Source organism: Ambystoma mexicanum, chromosome 1p (genome assembly GCF_040938575.1).
Source record: "Ambystoma mexicanum isolate Mex_15411 chromosome 1p, UKY_AmexF1_1, whole genome shotgun sequence".
In the NCBI taxonomy this organism is placed as follows: Eukaryota; Metazoa; Chordata; class Amphibia; order Caudata; family Ambystomatidae; genus Ambystoma; species Ambystoma mexicanum.
Genome location: NC_090921.1, coordinates 144542389 through 144561844, shown reverse-complemented (window position 1 = coordinate 144561844; position 19456 = coordinate 144542389). Strand labels below are relative to the sequence as shown.

At 50.0% G+C, this 19456-nt stretch overlaps 1 protein-coding gene across 1 annotated transcript in view; it reads right to left on the bottom strand.

The window, feature by feature from the left end:
• SHBG (sex hormone binding globulin) overlaps positions 1-19188 on the bottom strand; it is a 78710-nt gene extending 59522 nt beyond the window's left edge. The window contains exons 1-3 of the mRNA XM_069645291.1: positions 18761-19188; positions 13709-13827; positions 8328-8517 (exon numbers count right to left, since the gene is read on the bottom strand). Coding sequence (XP_069501392.1) covers positions 8328-8517; positions 13709-13827; positions 18761-18877 — 426 coding nt within the window. The 5' untranslated portion in view covers positions 18878-19188. The remainder of the gene's footprint in view (positions 1-8327; positions 8518-13708; positions 13828-18760) is intronic.
• Between the last annotated feature and the right edge of the window lie 268 nt (positions 19189-19456).

Sequence of the window (19456 nt, the reverse complement as noted above, 5' to 3'; positions counted from 1 at the left end):
TGGTATCCACCTGGCTTACGAGTTGATTGGTCCACCAACTCAAAGGAAGGAGTCGTCATTGAAGGGGCTTCTCGACTCGAGATGATATGGCAATTCGGACCTGCTGCAGGGCTTCACTGGGCAAACCAACGGTCCAGGAGTTGCAGCAGCCGTCCTCTTCCAGCTCGTCTTTGGTTCTTTCGTTCCAGTGGTCGACTCTGCTTTCCAGTCCAAGAGCTTCGCCTTTTAAACAGTTTTCTCACTTTCATTCCAACCTAGCTGCCACTCACCCAGCAGGGTGGCTGTCATTGCCAGACAGTCAGCCCGCCAATCACGCCAGAGTGCATTTGGGTCTCCTCAGAGACAAGCCCAGGGAGTTTCGGCCACCGCCCTCACTTCCTGCCCACCCAAAACACTGAGATGCCAGAGGCGGTCTTCAGTCCTGAAGCCCACCAAAGGCATAGAAACAAAGGGACCAAACCTGGTTTTGCGCGCAGAGACAAATACTAGAAGGACCTTTCCAAAATGAAATGGTGAAAAAAGAAGACCGGGACCTGTTTAAACAAATCGGCTTAAGGCGCCATCTTGGAAAACATGGCTCCCTCGATTTTTAGCTACCGGTGTTCACGGTCAGGAAAAATCATGGAAGTTCGTTGTAAAACCACTGCCACCAGCCATTCCAATAGGAAAGGGTAGCATTTGACTGCTACATGAGTATTTAGACACAGGGAATACTATGTAACCCCCTCCAGCTCTCTATTGTAAAATAGTGTGTCCTGGGTCTAGGAATTTGGAAAGACTAGTAAAGTCAATTTCACTTTACTTTCTCTGGGAAACAGTAGTTTATCCCAGAGAAGGTATTTAAACCTTTGGGAAGTCTAAAAGACATCCCTGTGTCACTGCACTGAAGGTGCTGTGTAATGAAAAGATGATGCCTATGGAGTTGTCCAAAATTCCATAATCAAAGAACCCAAGAGTAAAACACACATCAAAATACATGAGAAGGTGGGGGGAAAAAAGGCTCAAACTCTTCCCAGATAAAAAAAAAATCAAGTCCTCAAAATCCAGCAAAGTTGCTGGAGGTCTCTAAGGTGAAGGGAATTCGCACATTTATGAGAATTCTCCCTAACACTGTCACACCAAAGAGGGAGACTAGCTACAGAGTAAGGACTAGGAGGCGCAATCAGTGGTGAAATTAAAGAACAATGGGCAGCACAAGTCCCTGGAGCTTGCCAAACAGTGGGATGTGAAACCAAGTAGCTGTCCAAATTGAGCAGGGAACAGGCTTTGAAGGGGCACCCACTTCTGGATCTAGAGATGCATGGCCAGGGGCTTTACAGAGATCCAGTTGTCGCCACTTGATCAGGGAGAAAAGAAGCGCTGGACTCCTTTCCTTCTGGAAGAGCAGAGCTTTACCATCAGATTTGGGGGAGCATCCAAAGATACTGGTGCCGAGCTTTTGCCATTCCTTGCACAGCAGGCATTACAGGAGTGCAAGTTCAGAGTTTCAGCAGTGGGTAAGGGTGCCTATGGTTAAGTGTGTGGGGGGGGGGTCTGCTTTTATCACCTTGGGGATCAGTTAGTGAGCACAGCACCAGAGCACACAGCAAGTATCAGTCAAAGGGAAGGGCAGTCATCTATTGGCTGACCTCCCCACCAAGCACACCCAGGCACTCCAGAAAGGCTCACATAAATAAAGGAAGGGAATCCACACTATACCAGACAGGCATCTGCATATGCCAGTAAGAACTGGTTTCAGGCTTGCTACAGCCCCCAGTCCTGGGCTTATGGAATGCTGAGGACAAATATGGCGACTTCCTCCAACACACACAGAGGGAAATGGGATAGTCATGATTACCCCCCCAAAGGTCTTTGCGGCAAGCAAAGTCATCCTCCATTTTGTGAATGGGGGAGGGGATCAAAATGGACTCCAGTCCGGAAAAATGTGTTTCCACAACTAAGATGTCATATTACCCAAAGAAAAAGCTGCCACCAGCCTAGCCACATGACTAATAAAGGAGTTCTCTCTCTCGAACATTATGAGGCACCATTTTTCCCATCACCAACACATTTTTGGTGGTCAGAGACAACTCTCCCTGCCGTTGCAATTCTTTTTGCCCTACTCAACGTATACAATATTGGGTCGGCCCCACAATCCCAGGGGTGAGCCTCAGGCTCCCCAATTTTGCCCTTGAGCGACTAGATCACTGTTAGGGAAAATTTTCATTTTTGTGCCAATTCCCTTTAACCTTAGAGACCCCCAGCTCTTTTGCTGGACTCTGGGCTTTTTAATTTTAACTCCCAAGTGAGTGGGACTTTCTCACTCTCTCGTGTGTTTTTTCTGACTAGGATATTTGTGTTTCTTACTGTTTAATGGAGGCTGGTAAACTCCATAGGAATCTGCTTTTTACATTGTGACATAGCACCTTTTGCACAGTGCTACTGAGAAGTCCCTTGGACTTCTCTTAATGTTTCACTACATTTTCTTGGGTGAACTCCTTATAACTCACTATTGCAATGGTGATCACAAATAAGTGTTATTACTGACATCAAATGACGTCACTCAATGTGCTGGAATACCTATAACACAAATGGACTCACCTGCTTTATCCCAGCACGTGCTGAAGGGTGACCATCAAGAACTTCTGGGATTTTATGTATTTGTATTTGTTGAGGCGGCAAAGATCTAGAATGGGCCGCCAACCGCCGGTCTTCTTCCAGATGAGGAAGTACTGCGAGTATACTCCGGAGCCCCGGAGCCTCTTTGGGACTAGTTCAATTTCGCCATTTTTCAGCATTGCTCGCACCTCCAGCAGCAGCTGTGGAATGTGCTTATCTTTCCTGGCCGCAGGAGGGAAACAGGGACACTTCCTTTGGAACTCTAGAGTGTGTCCGTGGGCCAGAGCATCCAGCACCCAACGGTCGGTGGAGATGGACTTCCACACGCCGACGAAGTTCGCCAGCCGGCCTCCCACCGGTGGGCTCGGGTGGGGGCCCGACGTCATAGCCGGTTCAGTCCTGCTTTGCAGAGGCCTTACCACCTTGGGCCCCTTGGCGACGACGACAATGTCCTCTGGCCTTGCTGGGGCCTCTGTAGGCTTCCTGGGACTAAGAACGGGCCACTTGACGGTATTAAGAAGAGTGGCCACCAAATCCTTTGGAGGCACCCTGTGACTTGCCTCCGGAGGACCAAAAGGAAGACCGTCGTTGATGGAGCATGCCCGAGGCAAGGGTCGTCTCAGTGTCGGCCGTGATGGCCTGCAGTGAATCGTCCACTGCCTTGCCGAACAGGTTATCCCTGTCGAAGGACATGTCCAGTACCCTTGCCTGTACGTCTTGATGGAAGTCCGTGGCACTGAGCCAACCACGCCGGCGAAGGCAAACGCTGTTGCCCATCTGGCAGAAGCCGGTGTCAGCGATGTCCGTGGCCACTGTGATGGCGTGGTCTGAAGCCACCTTGCCTTCTTGCAAGATTTCAAGGGTCTCCGCCCTCTTGTCGTCTGGGAGGAAGTCCAGTAGGGGGGCGATTTTAAACCACAGCTTCCTATCGTAGCGGGCCACGAGAGCGTTGGCTGCCTTAATGGTCGTCGTCACTGATGAGATGACCCAATGTCCCATGGGGTCCAGCTTCTTCCCCTTGCCGTCCGGCGGGGAAGTGGAGGTGGATGCCATTGCCCCAGCCTATTTCTTCTTGGCCGCCGCAGAGACCACTGAGTCCGGGGACGGCTGCACTCTGAGGCACATAGGTGCAGAGTCTGGAACCCGGTACTTCTTCTCGTACTGGTCTCTCTTCGCCAGGGCCGAGGATGGGTTCTTCAGGAGGGACAGCCCTTCGTCCCAGATGTCGTCCAACAGCAGGACCGAGAGCACGGCCTTTCTCTTGGTGTCTCGTCGCTGATAAAGGAATCCCTCCTTCTTCTGCTCTTTGGGGCATAGCTGAAAAAGCTCTGAGGCCCTAGCGATCATGGCGTGAAATGAGACAATTTTGTCGGGAGGTGAAGCCCTGGGTGGCGGCGATGGGAGATCTGTACCGTCGCCATCGTCCGTCCCAGTCGTCGCTTTTTTTGGCTCGTCCCTCGGCAGAGGGGAAGGAGGTGAAGGATGGCAGGGTGGGGTGGGTGGACTCACCTCTGCTTGGATGGAGGGCTCCCTGACGGTCCAGGCGCCACTGGATCGCCAGCCGGAGGCAAGGGCATCCTTGTCCTTATTTCTGAGCAGAGGGTCTGCAGGGCTAGTAAAATGTCCTTCAACCTGTCCATTGGTGGTGGTAGCCGTTGCAACGGGAGCATCGGCAGCGGCGTGATGTCCTCCGGTTCCTCGTTGACCTGCCGTTCCTCATTGGCTCCCTCATCGCTCTCCATGTCCGCCTCGTCGGGGTCCTTCCCGTAGGACCTGACCTCGACAAACTTTTTGTCAAGAACTGCCTTGAGGCCCAAAAGATCGTCCTCAGAGGAGATATCTGAGTCCGGTAGGACTATCGAGCCCCCCCTTCTTCTCTGTCTGTACCAACAGTGCTCCCGGTGCACGCAGACTTTCGGTGCTTTGCCTTAAGTTGGGCCCCTGTCGCCAGAGCGCCCTGAAAGGTCTATGAAGACCGCTCAGTTTTTCTCTTGGGATAAGTACGTTGCCGGGGCTCACCAGCCGCCAAGCTCTTCGTCTCCAGCCAGTCAGCAAATCGCTTGTGATGGTCCTTCATGGAGCGGGAGGACATGTCCTTGCAGAACGCACAGGACTCCCCCACGAGCAATTTGTCCGAGTGCTAGCAGTAAAGGCACCAGGAGTGCCTATCCTCCTTGAAGACGTTCTGTAGTCCACATCCTGGGCAGATCCTAAACAGAGGTGTCGAGTCTCCTTTGTCTTCGCCATGTCCACAAGGGGTAGGCCTCAAAGATCTTCTGGAATCCTCCAAGAAGTGAAATTCGATGAAAATGTACCCTTGAGGGGCGTAGAGATTTCCGAAACGAGTCCCTGTTAATCGGAGGATGAATCGGTGGAGCTTGAGGCTCAATTTGGCCGGAAAAATAAGAGTAAACTCTTTCAAAAAATGCAATACGCAGTAAAAGCTCGAGAGCTAAGCACGAGGACTCCCAACACTTGAACATGCGGTAAAAATCTGAAGATGGCTACCAGAGGGGCTTAGGTAGAGGGCAGTCATTGGCAGGGGGCAGTATGACCCAGAGACCAGTGATTGGTTACTAGGAGAAAGACAGTTCAGAAACGAAACTGAAACTGATTTTTTCTTTTACACACACACACACCCCCACCCACACACCTATGCCCCAAGAGACCTTAGGCTGTGGAATCTCCTCTCCATCAACACCAGACATGCCCACTCACTTTTACATTTCAGGGCTGAGCTTAAGACCCTCCTGTTCAAGGAATGGCTTTTCCATAATACTTAGGCCCTCACACTGGCATCTCTCTGTCTAACCTGAGACTGGGTTCCTGATAGGTCAGAGTGCTCAAAGGTAAGCATTATCTGGTGGTGTTCCCCACACAGATGCTGTAGGTTCTCAATTGGAAAACCATATATCTTGCCGCAACCATTGAGTAACTATGTGTACATAACATGCTGCTCAAAGAGCAACGCAACTCTGGGTCCATGTGAACTCAACATTACTAGACCCCAATCATTTCATGGCACTGGCTACGATGAGCAGGGCAGAAGAGAGCCTGACCTCCACCGATCACACCTCGCCGCTGGTCCAACCTGTTCTCTGAAGGTCTTGAGAGCCAGGAAGGAGTCTTTTCAACTGTGTGAATTTGTTGTGGCTCATCTTTACCGTGGAGCCGGTAAGGAGATGACTGCATGTCTTAGATGAAGAGCCTTCCCGCTGACACTCTTCAAGGCAGTAATGCACTCAATGTACACGTTGTTGGGCCGTGGTAATTTCTGGGAACCCATGGATGGAGGCCATTTTATGTGAAGAGCAGTGCCCTTCCCACTGGCCAGGCTATGTAGCCCGGTAGGAAGTTAGCAAGAGGATACAATAAACTGGGGCTCTGTGGGGTGAGGGAGCACTGCTGGCCTGGCTGAAATGTGCAATCCATCCTGCACAGCCTGTAATTCACTCTCATTCACAATCAGCGGCCACCTACACATCTGCACTAGCAATGCAACACGCAGTGCTGGCTGGCTCAGATCCTGTAGCAGGTAGGCCTTGCTCTGCTTATGACTGACGACTGATGGGGGTATTTCCATAGACCAACCAATGACACTGGCTGCAGTACACAGCGCTGTGGGGAGTCTAGTTACATGCTACCTCTGTGGTGCATAGTGCCCACTCTCACCAAGGGTACAAATATAGTGCTAAAAACCGAAAACATCTGGCAGGATAACAGTGGCTGGCCATGTGAACATTCCACCTGTCTTTACAGTCATGGTGCTGAGCGAGAGACCCAACCCCCAGTTTGGACAAAGGCCCAGGCATGTCTATTGTTTGGTGCAGTCGTACCTCGACATACTCTTAGAGTGGTGGCAGCCAACCACCTTTCTTTTAGGTCTGGTTAGAAAAAGATTGTTAGAGGGACAGGAGTATGGTGTAAGGACTTATATGCAGTTTATGCCCTTGGAAGCAGGCCATGTTTTAGCTTGGGATAGGTTGAGGAAGGCCTGGGCGATTGATGTGAGTAGGTTTATATCTGAGAATGATTGGAGGAATATTTTAAGGGTGGGTGTGAATTTGAAGGGAGATATGACTTTGCATTTGATTCGACAGAAAATTATAGGGAGGATTTATTGGACTCCGGTTAAAATGTTTAAGTTAAAACTGAGATTGGATGACCTGTGTTGGAGCTGTGGTACTGGCAGAGGTACGCTTCTGCATCTGCTATGGGAATGTACAAGGGTTCGGACGTTTTGGAGAGAGGTAATAGACAGGATTGATTTGGTTTTTGGTATAAACCTGCCGCGTTCTGCGGCAAACATAATCTTGCTCTCGCATGAAGATAGATGTGCGAAGACTAGGAAATATAACTTATGGATTCACAAGGCTGTGATGATTGCAATTAAGTTGATCCTCAGAATTTAGAAAACAAGGAAGAAACCTAAGGTTGATGGAATTCCAAATTTTGTCACAATATGAGAGGATCTCATTGAAAAAAAAAGGATAAGGAAGAGGTGTACTTGTCATTATGGGGACCGTTTGATGACCTTTATGGATGAAGCAGTGGGATATTGGACGGAACAAGTAAAGTATTTTTTTTTCTTTTCTCTTTCTTTTTTCTTTCTTCTCCATCTTCTTTCTCTTCTTTTCTCTTGTTGTTTATGTTGTCTGATGTTTGTCTGTGGTGGTAATGAGTGTATTTGGTGGTGATTACTTTTGCGTTTCGCGTAAGGGGGGTTTGATTCCTGAAATCTATATTGTGGATGTTCAAGAAGTATGGATTTACATGTTTATTGTAAAATCTTGTTAGATATACGCAAATTTGTTGTAATTTGACGGAAATTCAATAAAGAAATATAAAAAGAAAATTTAAAAAAATGAAAAAGATTCAACTCTTTTGCAGACCTAGCCGAGAGAAAACCTGCGGATATGTATCTATATATGTTTGGGAATCTCTACAGCACCCTCTAAACAATTCTGAAAATACAGAGAGTAGATGGCAAGGAGTATGGGAGGGGGCAATTTAGAGGGTTCATCCCATTGGTCCAGCGTCACATATACGTGGAACCTGTATGCATAGGTCCTACCTGTTTTCATAGCACCTTTTTAAACAAGTGCCCTTTGTTTGAGTGCTCATTGTCGAAATGCATTCGACTGGTTTATTTAAACGGGGGTTCTCCCATGACCCCCTCTCCCCCCGTGGCCCACACCTGTACCCCCTCGGCCAACCACGACTCACCTACCGCTGCTTCAACCCCCCATATACATATAACCGTATGTGTGTATGCAATTGGTCGTTTCGACCAAAAGTGCACAAACTAAGTGTACGCTTTAAAAACCAAATCTATGAAAAGAAACATTACGGTATGCACATGTCAACATTCTGGCACGGTCATTGCTGCTTGTCTTGCTTACAGGGTCGATAACATGAATATGGTTTAGTTGCTTAATAGCAATTAGTGTTATTTGCAATAAATATGAAGATATTCTATAAAAGCTCAAACGTTGGTGTTTAAACAAGAGCACACAAAATAAAGCACTTCAATTAGTATGTCTCCCTTCCTTTAGAGGAACCCTTGTCCTCTGCCCACACACACATATACATAGTGCAAGACCACCCTGTGACAAAATGGCTACTGCTCTGTACGAATACCGGAATGAGTCGTGGTTTCTAGGCGTACGTCATCATCACGCTACCCCACCTCCAAGTAGCCCCCTATCACTCAATAGCGCGGGCCTTACCCGGTGCCACTGTCCATCGTTGATCCGGTTCCCGCCAGAGACGCTGACCTGGGAGATGGAGTTCCGCACTTGGATTTCCGGCTGCCCTTTCCTGAGACCCAGCAGGAACCAATCCTGCCCGCTCAGGGTGTCCCCGAAGAAGATCACTCCTTCCGGGTCCCAGGTGCGAAAGTCGAAGGAAGAGGCAGGGCTGAAAAGCAAGAACAAACAGATATTAGGCTCACGACAGGGCGCGAGAAGGGGTATTAGGACTCAATTCAATGGAGGCAAAGGAGCATAAAAGCCTGGGGATGCGCCAAACGCAGCGAGGGCTGAAGCAGACGCGAACGTAGTCAAGACCCCCCCAGCAGCCAGCCCTGGGACCAAGGATCCCATCCCCCTCCAACTATAGGGCAGGCGGGAGGGAGCCCTTCCCAGACTTGAGGGCACCAAGGAACAGGAAGAGGGGAGGGAGCAGGCAAGGTGCTTGAAAGGGGCAGGTGGGGGGGTGAGCCAGTCCATCCCCTCTGTGCAAGTTTATAAGCACGGTGGGGGGGGGGACAGACTCAATCATCAACGCCACAGGAAGAAGGACGTGCCCGCCCACCCAAACAATAGGAACAGGAGATGATAAAGTGTTGAATGTATTCATCTGTGTTTGAATTTTACAGCAGGATTGTCGATGTGGAGGTACAGGGTGCTCCAGGCTGGTAGGCCTGCTGGAATCCACAAGGGACTGGCAGTGGCCGAGTTTGATGGCAGCGGAGTACCTAACTCAGCAAGCCATGGGGAATGAGTGTGGGTAAGCGCGGGTGGTGGGAAGGAATGAGAGGTGGACAAGTGCAAGGATCAAGGTTGGCGGTTGGCGGAGGACTATGCAACTGGTGGTATGGGCTTGCAGGCAGAAGCTAACAGGGCGCAGGGGAATCCAAGTAGTCGGGAAAGGGGACACGTATGGAAAATGAGCGCAGCCACTTGGGGAGTTAGCAAAGGACTAGTAGTCGGGTACCAGGGTGGAGCAAAGGGGGAGGTGAGTCAAGGGGGGGAACAACCCCCAGGGGAGCGAGGGACAGACAACGGGGGTAAGGGAAGGGGGCAAGCGCCAGGGGGAAGGCAGGAGAACAGAAATCTATGGGGGGGGAGCAAGGGAGGAGTCACGCAAGCAATGGGGGACGAGGTATCGGCCGGGAGACCGGGTGGAAGGGTCAGAGGTCTGGTACTGAGGGAGGAAGGGGGAGGAGGCGAGACAGCGGCAGGACCCTGGGGTCGAGGAAAAAGATATGGGCCTGGAAGCGGGGGGCTGGGGTTAGGAAGGGGTTGGGGAAGGGCAAGTTTAGATCACGCACGCCTGGCCAACGGGGAAGGGGGGGCAGGCAACAAGGTGGGAAAGGTTAACGATCTTGCACCTGGGAAAGTAGTAGAAGTGGACCTGGCTGCAAAGGAAGGCCAGGGCCGAAAGGAGGAGTGTCAAAGTACCAGTTAAGGATTAATAAAGTAGGAAAAGTGGTCAGTCTCAGCTCCACACAAATAAAGGCTGCTCGCCATCACGTTGGAGTGCATGCTAACTTAAAGGGGTAAAGAACCCCGTTGTGATCGGCTGATGGCCCTAAAGGTCAACCTGGGGCCATTGTAGTTAGCCCCAGGCCTGTTAGTGCGCCCAATCTCTTCAGGAACATCGCTCTGGCCCTGTAAACGCCTTTTATGTCTAAGGCAATCTCATAGCTCTACTTAACGAGCATTCCTAGCAATCATTTCAAAGCAACTTTAAACCCGAGGCATGAAATGCATGCCACTCTTTAAACCTGTCTCTTCTTTGGTAAGTCCTTAAAGTGAAAGTTGGCACCAAAGTAAAAAAACAGAGGACATTCTGTAGTCTCCCATCGATGTCAATATGAGCCTACAAAAGTTCCTAAACTGCTGCCTAGCTCTGCCTTGCCCATAAACAGTCGCTGACTGGGCACAGACCCCTGAAACAAGGACAAGCTCCTGTAGTGGAATGTTGTGCAAGTCACTAGTAGAGCTTCCACTTGGGGTTCTTCTGTGCCCTATGCCCACCCATTCACAGGCGAAGAGAGCTCAGGTTGTTGTGGCGTGTCAGAGGTCCATGCAGTCCTTTTGTTTTCCTTTCCCTTTTGGCACCAGTATGTTTCTCTCTTTTAAAGATAGGGCAGCTCTAAGCAGAGATTCCCCAGGACCCGTAGCACTTGGCACCAATGCGTGCCTGTAAATAAAGCCCTTTCTCACTCTGGATATAAACAATTCAATAAGCGAGTAAAGCACCTTCATTCTGTAAATAAGTGGCCCAGGCCCAGTGTGCTTAATGCCTCTTCTGTACCCAGAACCCTCTATGTTCATTTAGGGTTTCAGCTTCCCTGATGGCTGCCTGTCCCATGACGCAATCTGTAGTTATTCAACCCAGGACAGAAAGAGGCCTGACTGGGGCATACATAGAGAGATTCCCGGGGTGCACATAGAGGGTTCTAAGGACGGAGAGAACCCTCATTGGAGCATACATAGAGAGATTCCATAAAGCACCCCCGGGGTGCACAAAGAGGCCTCTGAGAACGGAGAGAGGCCTCACTGGAGCATACATAGAGAGATTCCATAAAGGACCCCTGGGTGCACATAGAGGGTTCTGAGGACAGAGAGAGGCCTCACTGGAGCATACATAGAGAGATTCCATAGAGGACCCCCGGGGTGCACATAGAGGGTTCTGAGGACAGAGAGAGGCCTCACTGGAGCATACATAGAGAGATTCCATAAAGCACCCCCGGGGTGCACATAGAGGGTTCTGAGGACGGATGGAGGCCTCACTGGGGCACATATAGAGGCGTCCCAGAGGGTGCACAGAGAGGCCTCACTGGGGCGCATATAGAGGCGTCCCAGAGGGTGCACAGAGAGGCCTCACTGGGGGATGAATTTGGGTTGTTTGACCGTAATGGAAAAGGTAGCGGTTTAAATGAACGTAGCTAAATTGACCTTTGCGGTCAAACAACCCATACATTAGAAATTCACTCCTTTCCCCTTCCTTACCTTGTGGCAGCATGCCTCGTTGGGTGCCGCCGACTCACCTAACTCCCTGCAACACAGGGTCCCTTCTCTTATGTGCTTGGGAACAGGCACCCCAGGGTCCTTTCCAGTTTTCTTTTTTTTAACTTTATGTCCGTAGGCGGGGGCCACCCCCACAGCCCCCATTCCCATTATATCAAACAAGGGGAGAGATTCCATAGAGACATCCCCGGGACGCATATAGAGGGTTCTGAGGATCGAGAGAGGCCTCACTGGGGCATACATATAGAGATTCCATAGAGGACCCCCGGGGTGCACATAGAGGGTTGTGAGGATGGAGAGAGGCCTCCCCGGGGTATACATAGAGATTCCATAGAGGACCCCCGGGGTGCATATAGAGGGTTGTGAGGATGGAGAGATGCCTCCCCGGGGTATACATAGAGATTCCATAGAGGACCCCCGGGGTGCACATAGAGGGTTCTGAGGACAGAGAGAGGCCTCACTGGAGCATATATAGAGAGATTCCATAGAGGACCCCCGGGGTGCACATTATGGGTTGTGAGGATGGAGAGAGGCTTCACCAGGGCATACATAGAGATTCCATAGAGGACCCCCGGGTGCACATAGAGGGTTCTGAGGACGGATGGAGGACTCACTGGGGCATAAATGGAGGGATTCCATCGAGGCAACCCTGGGGTGCACAGAGGGATCTGAGTACAGCGAGGCATCACTGGAGCATACATAGAGAGATTCCATAGCAGATTCCCCGGGGTGCAAATAGGGGGTTATGAGAACCAAGAGAGGCCTAATTGGGGCATATCTAGAGAGATTCCATACAGGCATCCCCCAGGGTGCACATAGAGGGTTCTGAGGTCCGGGAGAGGCCTCACTGGGGCATACATAGATAGATGCCATGAGGCTGCACTGGGGCATACATAGAGGGATTCCATAGAGGACCCCCAGAATTCACAGAGGGCTCTGAGGACAGAGAGGTCTCACTGGAGCATACATAGAGCGATTCCATAGAGGCATCCCCGGGATGCACATAGAGGGTTCTGAGGACCCGGAGAGGCCTCACTGGGGCATCCATAGATTCCAAAGAGACATCACATGAGGCATCACAGAGAGAGTCCAGAGAGATGCATGGCATGGGGTTACTTGACAGTTGTTGTGGCTTCATAAGGGCGGTGCAAGGAAAGGTCTCACAGTGGCATTACAAGGAAATGTCTCACAGTGGCATTACAAGGAAAGGTATCACAGTGGCATTACAAGGAAAGGTGTCACAGGGGCAGCACTTTTGAAGGACAGCTTCTGCCATTCCTGGCTTTTCAGTTGCACTGGGGCAAAAATAATCATACCGTGTTTTGTACTATGCTTGCTGCATATCCTAAAAGGAAATCTGTTTGCTATGTTCTTCTCATGTTACTCATCAAACATAGCAAATAAAACAGTCTGGGCCTCATAACGAGTCTGGCGGTAGCAGTGCCAGTAAAACCGGCAGGCTGCCACTGGACTTGTGCATTTTTATGGTGCCTGGCTCCACGGACACACTGGGGTATTACGACCCTGGTGTTCCTGGAAGTCAGGCGCTGGAAAAATTGTTAATCCCCATTCCCATTTGAATCCCAGAGGACTCAATGGAAATGTGAATGACGGAAACACTGGCAACAATAACAGTGCAGGTGCTTCCCGGAAAGTCTGTGGGCGGCTGCCATCCCGCCCGCCAGGTCAGGCCTGACGGGCGGGACGGCAGCCACCCGCAGACTCGGAGTGTGCCGGTCAGGTAACAACGGTGCTAGTAAGCTTACCGGCACTGTTGTTACTGGACCGCCACACTCGTAATGAGGCCCTCTGTTTCCTTTTTGCCCTTCTGAAAACATGTTTAGATCTTTCAAATTGGGTCTAATTCTATTTGCTACATTAACAATTATCTAAGCGGTTAAATCAGTGCTAAATCAGTGCAAAGCTTTGATAATCTGGCCCCAGGTGGAAACCATAGAGAGACATTAGAAAGAGAGCTCTCACTGGGTCAGGGCCGAGAGATAGCTCACAGAAGACCAGTGATAACCTGCAAAGGTATATGGTCTTCAGAGTCTCTTTAACCACAGGGATAGCTCTGCTGTTTTAGGCCTATCAAATCTGGCTGTAACCAATGCTTGTGAAATCGCTGTAGCCGGGGAGTGCCTTAGCCTGTGATGTCCGTGTAACCTGATGCATAGCTGAACTGTCTGGGGTTTGACCCTTTAACATATTTGAATTATGAGGAATAGATTAGCTATGAAATTTGTCTTGCCCCGCTCTGCCCGTGCAGCCATTTCTCAGACATCACAGACAGTGCCTGCTTCTTTTTCTGAAGGTAGCATCACCCACCTTGGCACACAGTCATATTTTACCTTGACACTTTTAATAGGTCGATCCTGGTTGTGGCGGTGGGTTTCTCCGTGCCCCAGTGTTGCCCAATATTCAAGGCCTCGGCCTCCCTCTCATCATCAATGCGTAAGCACAAGTCGTACTGTTAAAAAACACAAAGCAACTTGTTATAGTTTTAGGCAGCAAACCCAAATCAACCTAAGTGGTTAAGTACCCACCGACATCCTACCCAGAACTACTCACTAGAACCGCGGCGGGGAAATCTAACACAAAATGGCCGACAAGCTTTCCTCCAATCCCCAGGGGCTCTCCATCATGTGTCTTGCTGATACCCAGAACCATAAAGCGGAAAAAGAATCGTGAATATCTGACACCAGTCAACAGGAACTGGAACAACTGCACCAATATAAGATGGCGTACAACAAGCCACAGGAAGCATGCAGGAATCCCAGACCCGTGGTCAAAGTGGAAAAAACAAAGTAGTGTAAATATGTTCCTCCGCCCCAATCCTCCTCCCTCCTCTCTCCCCCTGGCTCCCCACCGAACCCATTCTCAACCCCACCACAATTCAAACACCATGCCTTCCTTGTCTCCACTCCACCCAGGGTGACCAGACGTCCTGGTTTTGCCGGGACTGTCCCAGTATTTGGAGCTCTGTCCACCTTTCTCAAGATTATGTTTCCATTGGAAACTGCAGTGGTCCCAGATTTTGGTAGTAGGTCTTCATAGCTGGCAGGCATGAATTCACAATCTCACACACAAGAAATGCTGCATTTTACTACTTAAGATCGTGTTCGTTTGTGATAAATTAATTATAATATGTATTTCTTTTAACAGTAACACTTAAACCCCGTTCTCCAACAAATGCTACTGCTACTGAAGTGCAGTGCCTTGACAGACACTTTCAAGAGTAAGTCCTACTTTTATGTTAGTTGCCGTGTCCCTTGTTTTTACTTTTTAAATCTGGTCACCCTAACTCCACCCCACACTGCTGTGTTTGCACCAGTACAATCAAAAACCAACAAAAACACAACGTGATAAAATGCATTTACATAACTACCATTAGGTGGCCATTGTCCCCCACAGCATGCAGCTTTAAGCAGCCTCCCACCATTCCCACCTCTCAAGGGACCCGCCTGGGACTATAGCCACATGCCCCTGCCCATTACCTGTACAGGCACTCTGTCTGCAGCAATCCATGATTTATTGCAAGAGACACAGGCACTGCTCTGCAATGAGCGTTATGTCCCAGGCAGTCTATACAAATGAACAAGAGCAAAATAGCGCAGCATGCTGTGACACCAAGATGGCAACCAAAAATGTCATGGATGGAAGCAGGGCTCAAGTCGAGGGTACACGTGGGGGGATGGAGTCCAACCACTTTATTCAGAAGGTGGACTCAGCCCCCCCTCCCCACCCCCAACTCAAAGAGAAACACTGGATTTCCTTTGAAATTATGAATTAACCCCTTAAGTGCCAGGCTATTATGCAAGTCTATTAAAAAAGGACGAGCATACTCGTCCTTGGCAGACCTGCAGTCGTCAGGTTTACAGGCCATACCCTTCTCCACTGCACTATATAACCTGATGAAAAATAACAAACAACTAAAGGTGAAATATCCCATTTCGGTACTGCAAGTCCCAGGGAAAACATTTATATTGGTTCTTGGAGTTTAAAACATGCACACATTTACACGTTTTCAAAAACACTATTAGAAGAAAATATCCTGTCTTGGTTTTGTGTGTGTGTGTGTGTTTGTGTGTGTGTGTTGATTTTATGAAAGGCAAATGCCATTCACCTGTTTAATGTGGGTGGTTATGCAAATGGGCCAATTTAATGAAATGTGCATATTTCTCCTTGTTATGTTAATTTCTGGCGACGTCACATCCCATTGCGTTTGTTGATGAGTCCCCCCACTTTAATTTCTAGGACTTGACCCCTGGATGGAAGGTTTTGAATCAATCGGAACCACTGGCAATGCTTTGTGCAACCTTCCACAGCAATGTTTTTTAGCCTGTCTGTGCCATTGCAAAAGGGGTCCAGCCATAAGCACATAAGTCAGGCATTGTCATCAATGGTAGCAGCCCTGCCCGAACTGCTAGGCCAGGTCCCCTCTGCACGGAAACACAAGCAACCCCAGCATGTTTCGGCTTGCTGGCCCACCTTAGCGAGGGCGCAGACGGTGGTGGGTGGAAAACACGTTGGAAAAAACGGAAGGTTGCCCAGAGCAATACCAGCGGTTCAGATGAATCCAAAGCATTCCAACCATCACTTTTTTGGTTAGTGTTACTAAGATGGGTCAGGTTAAAAATCCCCAGTAGGGGAGAAGTTAAGCAAATGAAGGTGTCCTTTACAGCCGCCCTGGAACAGTGCTCTGGGTTGAATAAAGCGAACGATGACCGATTTCCCCAAAAAGTAAAAGAACATTGTACCCTTTAGTTTCTGCCCACTTTGGCCTCTGTCCACACCCACACCCACTGAATGCTACACTGCTTGTCGGAACCTACCACCCCAGACCTAGACCTGAATGACGAACCTCCTCTTGCGCTAACCAACCCACTCTGCACGCTCCTTCGTCCAACTAAGCACCGTCTCGGCTGCTCCTAGAGCACTTACCACACAGACCAGCCGTCCTCATCTGTGCTATCATCTCACCACACTGCATTCATGCACCTACAGGAGCCAGGCAGAAGGGTACGCAGTGGAGCACCATGCCTGTGTCCACAGGGCAACACAAAACCCACATGCCCAACTCACCGGCACACTGTGACAGTGGGATCTTCCGGATCTGCACTCAACAACATGTGAGGATTTGCACCTGGCCTATCCCACTGCCCCGCCCCCTTGCACCTACCCAACCATCTCTTGCGGAACCTAGATCTAGAAGCCGCAACAATAGCAGACATTGTGCTATACATGGCAATATAATGTAACATTTCATAATGGCATAGGGCATCCTACCAGGTCTAAATCGTGGAGGGCTAGTTGCCCAGCTGAAAATGTATGTATTTATTTATTTATTTTCTTGGAATTACAGTGAAATAATTGGTTTAGTGGAGCATAAATGCGTACAGCATTTTCACCACTGATTTACAGAGCAGAGGGCCAGTGTCCTTAACAGTGGCTGAGAGGATGTGGATATAAGACTGGATGATGCAGGGCAGGTAGAAACATGAAGCAGGGACGAGGACAGAAAAGCGACAGTTCTCTCATGCATTGAACATTTACCGACAGAAACGATTTCCACCATGGCAGAAATGCTAGATGACGACTTCTAGTAGATCCAGTTGCAGGCATAGGGGCCTCTATATAGTACTTCAGGTTTCCCGAGCCCCTCCCGGGCCCGTGTAGGAGCCACGTGATTTGTGACACGTTGGAGGCGGGCCATCAAAGAATTGCCAAAGCAACCATAGCTGTTGGTGTATGACATCAGCGCGCGCTGGCGCTGCACACCAAGCGGTGGGCCTCCCCCTTCACCACTGGGCCCGAGACCCCGGGGCCCCACAATGTCACTGAGCAGAATTCCCCATTCCCCTTACCCACTGGACTCGATGTCCAAAAACCCATATGCTGTAACTGGATGCTGTAGAAATCCCTGGTAACTAGTCAAGTAGAATTTTTCCTGGGACAGAACTGTGCCAGGCACACACTAATGTAGCCAGTTGCCAAATGGCTGAGGGCCAAATTGAAAACCTAGCAGCCATTGGATTACTTTTATTAAGGGGGTACACGAAACATGCTTCACAGGCTGTCACTTCAGCACAGGAAACAGGCCGAGATAGTATGTCTTCTACTTGGAGTCTCAGGTGCTCAGTCCGGTGGGGTGATGGGTGCTGGGGGCTAAGGGGCTGGTTGCAGCCCTAGACAGGCTTCCCCGCCCGCCAAAGAGGTCCGAGGTCCGGAGCACTTATAAACAGGCAGCATGCGATAATGGGTCAGTCTGTAACATGCCGCTTCTTGGGAGGTCTGTCTCTGAAGCCTATTGCATACTTGCCAACCCTACCAATTTAGGCGGTAGGATACCGCTTTTTAAGCAGTCCTACCACCTACCGATTTAGTGGCAACAAATACCGATTTATTATTATTTTTTAATCTTTTTTTTCTTTTTTTTTGCCTGGATTTAGCAGCCTGTCAGCCATGGTTGCAGGGAGCGCAAGTATACAGAATCCGAAGAACGTTCTTCAGTGGGGATGTGTGCTGCTTTTATAATGGTGTGTTCTTACTGGCAGCAGTTAGCAGACCAGTGCGCCAGTGCAACCTCCCCAGACTGTCAGAGGCGCCCGTGAGGTCCGCTCCAGCACTTCTGGATATCAACAGCCACATGGTTCAGCTCCCAGGTGCCAGTCATCTACATGCTGGGGCGAGCCGCGGAAGCAATGACGAGCCACTCCTAATGAGTTCTGGCAGATGTGAGCTTCCGCCAGGAGCCAGGGGGAAACCGTACGTTTCAGCCCCACCCTGCGGGAGTCTCACCACTTCCACCCGCCTGCAAGTGCAATATGCTATTTCTTCAGCGTAACTGCACAACGCAGCGCCCCTCTCTCCGGCACCTGCTACATATTTGCCAAACCTACTGATTTAGGCGTTAGGATACCGCTTTTTAAGCAGTCCTACTGCCTACTGATTTAGTGGTAAGAAATACCGATTTTTTCAATATTTTTGAAACTTTAAGATTCCTACACATGTTGCCATGTAGGCCATTGGCCCTGCATAGGGCAGGGGACCATGGGGGAGATGGGCAAAACGGTTGGCAGGATCCAGATATCTGACCTAAAAAGTGTACTTTGTTTTGGTGCCGGGGAAATAACCGCCACACAAAAGCATTAATGAATGTGGCATTGCCTCTGCAGTTTTACCACACTTCCCCAGTCGAGCCACCAAAATATGGAACAGCTGAACGGTTTACGTGACTCAAAACGTGAACCCTTCTCGGGCTCAAGTGACCCGTCTCGTCTACGCAAGCAGCAACGTTATTTGTGTATGGCAGTATTTCCTCATGAAATTCCTAAGGAAGCCCATGATCTCAGCTCTTAAAGCAGAATCCTCAAATGGACCCAGCTCAACCCCCAGCTTACCCGCTCGGAATAGATGGGGCTCCTCTGGTGGTACTGGATGTCTCCTTGGGCGACGTGCCAGAGCGTACCCAGGAGCAGGAGACCACCAATGGCAATCTTCATTGTGTGTCCACTCATTGGATCCTTGGCCTTTTGGTGATGACTGCAGATCTGCAATGAGGGCCCCCTGCGCTTCTGAGGGCCACGTTGGATACCAGAGCCCGAGATCCACAAGGCGAGCAGGCCTCTCCTTGGAGATCGGTGTAGCTGGAACGTGTCTATGGACTGACCTCCCCACTTCACGAGCGGCTCCCCGGCCTTGAGCTGACTTCTGAGGTCTTGTATCCAAAAGTGGGGCCACCTGGAGATAGTTCGATGTAAATGAGAGTTTGAGGGACTAGGGAGGAACCCGGGGACTTGGAATCGACCACACTGGTGAGGGGCTCTCTGGAACTGATTGCTGCTCGTCGTTTCGGAGGTTTTTCAAGTTGCTGACCTTTGGTTTCTGGCGTGAGTAAACATGCAAACAGCACTGTTGACTCTGCAGAGCTCCAAGGCCGGAAGTTTGGCATGCATGCAATGCATGTAAATCTGTAAAGCAGAGCAGAGCTGAGGTACACAGGGCCCCTGAGTCATGAAGGTGGGTGGGGCCGGTAGCAAAGGACACCACAGACCAAACAAGTGGCCATTTGGACTAGACGGACGGGAGAGGGGGGG